The sequence below is a fragment of the Salvelinus alpinus genome, chromosome 14, assembly GCF_045679555.1.
Source record: "Salvelinus alpinus chromosome 14, SLU_Salpinus.1, whole genome shotgun sequence".
NCBI lineage: Eukaryota > Metazoa > Chordata > Actinopteri > Salmoniformes > Salmonidae > Salvelinus > Salvelinus alpinus.
Window position 1 is genome coordinate 1,963,064 of NC_092099.1, and position 8,984 is coordinate 1,972,047.

General features: G+C 43.0%; 1 protein-coding gene across 6 annotated transcripts in view; it reads right to left on the reverse strand.

The window, feature by feature from the left end:
* Positions 1 to 5,735, reverse strand: part of obsl1b (obscurin like cytoskeletal adaptor 1b) — a 73,323-nt gene extending 67,588 nt beyond the window's left edge. For 2 of the 6 annotated variants that reach the window (XR_011667698.1, XM_071340137.1), the window contains exons 1-2: positions 5,346 to 5,735; positions 856 to 1,974 (exon numbers count right to left, since the gene is read on the reverse strand). Coding sequence is in view for 5 of the 6 variants with exons in the window: in XM_071340137.1 (XP_071196238.1) it covers positions 856 to 1,873 (1,018 nt within the window). In the remaining variant the exon portion in view is untranslated. The remainder of the gene's footprint in view (positions 1 to 855; positions 1,975 to 5,345) is intronic. The other 4 variants (XM_071340136.1, XM_071340134.1, XM_071340135.1 and 1 more) reach the window with 3 other exon arrangements.
* Positions 5,736 to 8,984: the final 3,249 nt, after the last annotated feature.

Here is an 8,984-nt window from a genome sequence, read left to right on the forward strand (position 1 = left end):
ACAAGTGGCTTCATTCAGTTGGTATGGAAAGACCATTCACACATTGGGGCGTTGGATAGGCAATAAACTGTTTGTAACTGACACCATCAGACAATACCAGTTATAAATGAACGAATGTGAACTGCTCTTTGAATTATGTGTGTATTTCGCTGACTATATACTTATCCGACCCACAAAGAGCTTGATGATCCAATAATTGAGGAAAGACTCTTAACAAATTCACCTATTTAAACCTCTACCCCCATCTGCATTACCAGGATAACATTGTGTAAACATGTACTTTATAGCCTGCCATAGCTCGAACACAATGTTGCTTTGTAGCCTTCCCTAGCTCCAATACAATGTTGCCACCAGTGCTTTTCTCTGCGCCATGTGCGAAACATGATCCCACCTCTAGAGACTTCGATCACATGGACCCCCCCTCCCCTCCCCTCCCAGACCTTTAAAAACCTAAGTGACTTTGCAGACATTGGACCGGTTGGAATCCACTTCATGTCGATGAGCTTGGCCAGGTCAGGTACTTTGAAATATCTCTGTTCAAGTTTCAGATAATTAAGACGTACCATTAATCCTCTGGTGAATTAGGGATTGAATTGCTTTGCAGGAGCCAAATGATTTGGCTACTGATTACACTGGCCATATGCAGCTAATTGACTTGTTAGCGTATTCATTTAGCAATGCTGATTACCTGTTAAAAGGCTTATATATGGTATTAAGTCAAGGGGAGATGTACACACCTGCATGGAGTTATGTTTTTATACATGTTATACTGTTCCATGAAAGTCATTCTAGTTCTCTACTGAAGTATGTTAACAGCCAACTCTGTAGTAATGGACAAATACCAGTTTGACCTACCTTTCACAGAGAGATGTACAGCACTGAGGGTTTGTCCTGCAGTGTTGGATGCAGCGCAAACATAAACGCCGTTGTCCTGTTGCTTACAATACAGCACTTTAAGTGTGAAGTAACCCTCCCTGTCTTCATATAACAGGTATCGTCTTCCGGACATGATCAGCCTGCCGTCTTTCCTCCATATTATTTCTGGTTTGGGCTTCCCAGTCACAAAGCAGCGGAATTTGGCATGCTTGCCCTCTGTCACGGCAAACATTTTCACTTGCTTGGCTTGGTTGGTCACTGGGTCGTCTTTGAGCCGTGTGGTCAGCTGCCTACCACTCCTCTGTTTTCCTTGATGTCCTTTCCAGTGGCCGTTTGTGTAACCGTTTCGGTTTCCCTCTTCCTCGTGACCCGGGCCTGCATCGACGAGCAACACGGCTCCAGCCAGCCCCTCTCCAAACTCATTTCTGGCCTTGCATGTGTACACTCCACCATCGGGTGCACGAGTCTTGAAGATTTTAAGCTGGAACCATCCCCCGTCCTGGTAGCCCACATTGAAATGTGTACTCTCAAAGATCTGGTTGAGTTTTCTCCCGTCCTTTTCCCAGACCACCTCTGGCCGTGGCTTTCCCCACAGCTTACAGGAGAAGACGGCGTCTTCGCCGCGGCCCACCCGGGTGGAGAGGGGCTTGATCAGGAAACGAGGCTTGTTCTCCTCCCGGACCTCCATCTCTTGGGCCTCGCCCTCCACCTTCAGGGTCGCCGCGGCATATGTTTCCCCGATGCTGTTCTTGGCCTTGCATGTGTACTGGCCGCTATCCTCTGTGGTCACCGATGAGATTATGAGATTGTAGACATTTCCGTCCTCGAAGAGGCGGTAGCGACCCTCTGGGTGGATCTGTTCGTTGTTTCGCTCCCAGATGACCGCTGGCCTGGGGTCCCCGCCAATCTGACACTTCAGGACGGCGTCAGTGCCACTCTGCACTACTACGGGGCGAGGGTAGGCCAGGAAACGTGGGGCACCACCAAACACATCCATCTCTGCTAGTTTGCCAGCCTCACCTCACCATAGGCAGGCCACCAGCATGCAGTTGCTCCCTCACAGGAGTCGGGCTGCCCACTTCTGTACTGTACAAGGTTCTAAAAGAAAACAAACAGAAAGAGACATTGTGCAATACCTGGCAGACATTGTGTGGGCATACCTGCAGAAATATGTTTTTTTGCCCGCGTTACAGACAGCTATATCGGTCCACTAATACAGGACTAGTAAAGGACCAGTGCACTTTTTTGAGAATGTTATTATTTTAATATTTGTTTTTATTCAAATATTTTTATTTTTATTCAAATATTTCAGGGGGGGGCTGCAGCAACTTCAGCACCCCTACATTCTGCGTCTATGTGTGTTGCTGCAATCTGATAATTTGCTTATGAAGATGGAATGGAGCTGGAATGAACAAAGAAATAACTATGAATTGTTTCATATAAAAAATGTATAGACTCTTCAAATGTGTTTTGATTCATTCTCTGGGTATGCCCATGTTAATAAAGTAATTTTCATTTTCAAAAATGTTAAGCGCGCCGTAGAATTTATTCAAATATGCTAAAATCAGGAACATTGAACTATTCTGACACATTGACCTAAGCAGCCTCTGCTATTCTTAGATAAGTATGCATTTATAAGGATTGGGGCAGTAGTTGGCCTTATTCAAACTCGTGCTGCAGTATATATGTGTTCCAGAGGCAAGGGCTTAGACCACTAGACCACCCTAGGCCACTGATAATTATGCATTTGTAAACATTTAGCTGCGTTGTAGGATAAATTATCTGTATTATGGCATTTCAGTGGGTGACAAAATATGACAGAATGGACAGTACAGTAGCTATTTGCCATAATACTGCAGTAAAAATGCATTGTAAGATCATGTGTCATAAGCATATGGACTACTTATGTCTTACTTCATATATGATTGTGACTATACAACTACATGATTATACATTACATAGTAAGACAATAAAATTATAAGAAAGTATAATGGCTCAATGTTAAAACAGGTAATCAAGGAATACACTGTGTATTCGGAAAGTATTCAGACCCCTTGACTTTTTCCAAATTTTGTTACGTTACAGCCTTATTCTAAAATTGATAAAAATGTTAGTTTTTTCCCATAATCAATCTACACACAACACTTCATAATGACACAGCAAAAACTGGTTGCTGCCTAGCTATTTTCAGGTCTCTCCAGAGATGTTCGATCGGGTTCAGGTCCGGGCTCTGGCTGGGCCACTCAAGGACATTCAGAGACTTGTCCGATAGCCACTCCTACTTTGTCTTGGCTGTGTGATTAGGGTCATTGTCCTGTTGGAAGGTGAACCTTCACTCCAGTCTGAGGTCCTGAGCGCTCTGGAGCATGTTTTCATCAAGGATTTCTCTGTACTTTGCTCCGCTCATCTTTGCCTCGATCCTGACTAGTCTCGCAGTCCCTGCCGCTGAAAAACATGGATGGTGCCAGGTTTCCTCCAGATGTGAAGCTTGGCATTCAGGCCAAAAAGATCAATCTTGGTTTCATCAGACCAGATAATCTTGTTTCTCATGCTCTGAGAGTCTTTAGGTGCCTTTTGGCAAACTCCAAGTGGGCTATCATGTGCCTTTTACTGAGGAGTGGCTTCCATCTGGCCACTCAACCGCAAATTCCTGATTGGTGGAGTGCTGTAGAGATGGTTGTCCTTCTTGAAGGTTCTTCCATCTTTACAGATGATCTCTAGAATTTCTCTCTGAATTTACCACAGGTGGACCACATCTCTGAATTTACCACAGGTGGACTCCAATAAAGCGGTAGAAACATCTCAAGGATGATCAATGGAAACAGGATGCATCTGAGCTCAATTTTGAGTCTCATAGCAAAGGGGCTGAATACTTATGTAAATACATTTGCAAACATTTCTAAAAAACTGTTTCGATTTGTCATTATGGGGTATTGTGTGTAGATTACTGAGGATTTTTTAATTTTTTTTTACGTAAAATGTTACTAAAAGGACAATACAGCGTAAGAACTTGGACAACTACACTAGTTCAGAATATAATATATTGTCTCAGGGTACTGCATAGAGACTGCATAAGAGCTTATAGCACTACAATGTGTGTGTAAAAAACAATTTTATCATTAAAACATTGCGCCATTTAGTATCCATGATGTGTTTTGGGTGATTAGGCGGCATTACTATTAGTGTTAATTGAATTACAGGGGGTGTGTGAGACAGAAGCGCAAGTTAGCCATTCAGGGGTGAACAGCCTTTAATTTAGTCGTATTGCAACAGCAGCCACCACAACACATAGCCAGCACAGCTGGTGCTGTATTTCAATGGGAAAGTGCTTAATATAGTATGCCCTAAATAAAGACCTGTGAGAGAGCCTGTGTCAGGTATCACAAAGCACACCCTGGAACCCGTGTGCTCACACAAACACAGATCTACCTCACAGTGCTCACACCCCTAGAGAACTTACAGTCAAAATATGCTACGCCTTCATCACACCCGTTGTTGGCACTCTTATTCAAGAATTCATACTCCAAATATCATTGTTAAAATTGAGTTTCTCTGTCATTTTCCAAAATAAATAGAATGCAGGGATTAACAATTCCCTAGCATAAATAAATGATCTTCACAGTGTTATGGCAGATTGAACAACCTGGTTCTCTCAATTGTATAACTTTTTGGCTTCTCAATTTTGGCAGAAGCAGTTGAAGGTTTGCCCTGATGGACATTGGAGCCATCTATTAGTCAGGCTATGACTTTAATCACTTTAAGCTCAATGTGTATGTTTTCTTTCTGTCCACTCTGATGTATGGTTAGGGTCTCAAGGAAGGTAAGCCAAATCTAGAATGCTTCCGAGCCATGTTTGTCATGCGTCCACCAGTTTACTGCATGGGCCACAGTGCGCACACACACATGCAACACACACACACACACACACACACACACACACACACACACACACACACACACACACACACACACACACACACACACACACACACACACACACACACACACACACACACACACACACACGCACACACACACACACACAGTCAAAGGCACATATAATAAGAGTAGTACATGGTGATACATGTACTGAATCTTAAATCTTATAACTAGAAACCAATATGACAATGTGTAGTAGCCTGGTTTACCTCTAAAAGCATCACCATTCTGTCACCCTTTCAACCCTTTCTCTCATCCTGAACCTGTGCCACGTCAATATGCTGAAAAACCTGTTCATCAGTTAGAACTCGTAATATCCACTTTATCACCTCCGATGGCAGGTGGTAGTAATTATTTCCCTGTTAGCCACCTGTTCCACAAAAATGATTGAGGACAATACATTGAAAGTGGTCTCAATATTCCCCCTGGGGGTTTAAGAGGAGATTAACCTTTGTGTTTACTCATCTGGTTTAATTGGAAGGACCCTTGCCCCCAGTGAATCTGCACTACGTACTCCTCACATGACCTACCTCTCTTTGGTCCCAAGGAGCGATCGTCAACATACATTCCGCACTGGCACTCTTCTTCAAGCCACCGAGGATATATTCCCCGCCTCCAAACTGTTGAGTAATGTCACTTACTGGTCGATTCTTTCCCCGACACCAACTGTAATCCGGTTGGGGTTCTTTCTCTTAAATATCAACCAATGTGGAGCTTTGTTTTCACAGTTTCCAAGTGATATTTTAGTACATATTGACAGGCCTGTGCCAGACCCATCCAAGAAAAGTAAAGAGAATTTGAGTATATCCCCCTCAGCTCCCTTTCTACACTCCAGAGCGGTCCCCCAATCTCTGTGGCGTTCAACCCTGAGACACCCCGAGTGTCATTGTTCGTGGAAGAACGTTAAATGCTTTTGCAGCTGCTGCTGTCCCCTAAAAATACCATCAGCCTTGATGACAGCAGTGAAGATAAGTTGGGCTCTTCCATTCACTTGCTTGCATGGGCTAAAGATAGCTTTAGATGGCTGGTTCAGGGCAGACTGCTTAGCTTACTTGAGACCTTGCAATAAAACCTAAGGAGAAGGGCAGTCTTCTCTGAACTCTAAATAAAATCTTTAAGACCCCTCCATGTTGAAGCTTCTCTATGTTTTCTTGTAATTCACCACAATCTAGAAAAGAGGAGGTTGGAGATACTGATAATAATCATCATTGTAGATATCCAGAATAAGTGGCTGCCGGATCTAACATGGCATCCACTGTAAATTGATGCTCTCCGCCGGCTGAAACCATGTGCTTAGCAAGTGAAGAGTGAGTTTTACGTTACAGAATGAAGAACATATCTTGTAAATCAGGGCTGCCCAATCCTCTTCCTGGAGATCTACCGTCCTGTGGGTTTTCAGTCCAACCCTAATTTAACACACCTGATTCTACTAATTAGCTGCTCAACAAGACCTTAACTAGCTGAATCAGATATGCTAAATTAGGGTTGGACTGAAAACCTACAGGACAGTAGGACCCTACAGGAAGAGGGTTGGGCAGCCCTGTTGTAAATGCTTCAAGAGCATTTACAAGTGTCTGTCTTACCCACAATATTACCCACATTCTAAGGTTTTGGAAGAAAAGTTCTAATGCTAACATGAACTGGACAATTTGGGAATGAGTCACAATAAGGTGAACAAGACTTACATGATGACGTCGACTGCACTTGAAGTCGACTGCACTTCAAAACAGTCGACTTCGAAAGCATCACCAAGGAAGAGTTAAACCTTGTTCTCTGAGAGTTTTATGGCAGTGTGCATAACAAAGTGTGAGCAGCTACCTTGGGCTCTGGGCTGGGCTCAACAGGTTAGTCAATGACCCATCCGTCTCAACTGATTCCTGATTCCTGCATGCAACTGCATTTACACTTGGTAGAGGATGGCGCTTGCAATGCCAGGATCATGGAATTGATTCCCGCTGGGGCCATCCATACAAACAATGTATGCATGCATGACTGTCATTCGTTTTGGATGAAAGCATCTGCTAAATGGAATTCATTATATTACTACAACCTCTAATTATGCATTTTAATTGGATAGTTCAGTGGAAAATCACCAGAGTAACTACTCTGCCCAGTGTCATCCCTGAAGAAGTACATGTACCTCACAAAATGCCCAGAGAATGCCACTGCCTTTCACCTTCACCCAATGGTACACTGCAGACCCACTGGTCATGAACTATGTTGTCAAAATTTGCCATGCGTTTGCAAGACAGCAGGAACGACTATATTCCCAAATCACAGCATGAGGACCACCACTGTGCAGAAATGTGCTAATATAGGTTAGGAGGCGAGGGAGATAATGATAGTCAGTGGGCACTGATGCAAGAGTTCACTCCAAAGCTATTGGCATCTGTCACTCAAGACGTGGACAGTAAAGACTGGAATAACCTCCTGATCCTGGCTGAAAACAAGTGGAGGCCTACAGTACCATGACGGCCACAACCTCATCCAAGATGGTGAAGGAAATCACTCAAGGGAAGGAAAGGGAAGATATACTATATATGGACACAGTTTAGTGGCAAAAAATGGGGTTAAATACATGTAAAAATAAATAACAAATGTTTCCTGATCTTTCTTAAAACGCTAAGATATAGGACAGACACTTAAGAACAAACTTCCTTTAGACTTTTTGGGGGGACTATCTGTTGTTCCATGTCGTCAATATGTTATTCAATGCGTTTGTATGGGTAACAATAAGGCCAAAAATATTTTTTCAGCAAATAATTGTTAATACATTTCTTGGATACATCAAGGGGTCTTAACATTCAAAATCAAATAGCTGAATGATCCTTGGTATAACCTTCTTTAATAAAGTACATATAATTCAGGAGAACCCCCCCCCACAGTTTAGACAGGGCTATGACTCTTATTTTTTATTTTTTTATTTCACCTTTATTTAACCAGGTAGGCAAGTTGAGAACAAGTTCTCATTTACAATTGCGACCTGGCCAAGATAAAGCAAAGCAGTTCGACACATATAACAACACAGAGTTACACATGGAGTAAAACAAACATACAGTCAATAATACAGTAGACAAATAAGTCTATATACAATGTGAGCAAATGAGGTGAGATAAGGGAGGTAAAGGCAAAAAAAGGCCTTGGTGGCGAAGTAAATACAATATAGCAAGTAAAACACTGGAATGGTAGATTTGCAGTGGAAGAATGTGCAAATTAGAAATAGAAATAATGGGGTGCAAAGGAGCAAAATAAATAAATTAATACATACAGTAGGGGAAGAGGTAGTTGTTTGGGCTAGATTATAGATGGCTATGTACAGGTGCAGTAATCTTTGAGCTGCTCTGACAGCTGGTGCTTAAAGCTAGTGAGGGAGATAAGTGTTTCCAGTTTCAGAGATTTTTGTAGTTCGTTCCAGTCATTGGCAGCAGAGAACTGGAAGGAGAGGCAGCCAACGGAGGAATTGGCTTTGGGGATGACCAGAGAGATATACCTCCTGGAGCGCGTGCTACAGGTGGGTGCTGCTATGGTGACCAGCAAGCTGAGATAAGGGGGGACTTTACCTAGCAGGGTCTTGTAGATGACCTGGAGCCAGCGGGTTTGGCGACGAGTATGAAGCGAGGGCCAGCCAACGAGAGCGTACAGGTCGCAGTGGTGGGTAGTATATGGGGCTTTGGTGACAAAACGGATGGCACTGTGATAGACTGTATCCAATTTATTGAGTAGGGAGGCTATTTTGTAAATGACATCGCCGAAGTCGAGGATCGGTAGGATGGTCAGTTTTATGAGGGTATGTTTGGCAGCATGAGTGAAGGATGCTTTGTTGCAAAATAGGAAGCCAATTCTAGATATAACTTTGGATTGGAGATGTTTGATGTGAGTCTGGAAGGAGAGTTTGCAGTCTAACCAGACACCTAGGTATTTGTCGTTGTCCACATATTCTAAGTCAGAACCGTCCAGAGTAGTGATGCTGGACGGGCGGGCAGGTTCAGGCAGCGATCGGTTGAAGAGCATGCATTTAGTTTTACTTGTATTTAAGAGCAGTTGGAGGCCACGGAAGGATTATGGGTTAATGAACATTGAGACTAGTTAATCTTGAATCATATTTTTAAGTTAACTATTCAAACAAGTTGAAACACTTCACTTCAATAAATCTCTATTGAACGAATCAA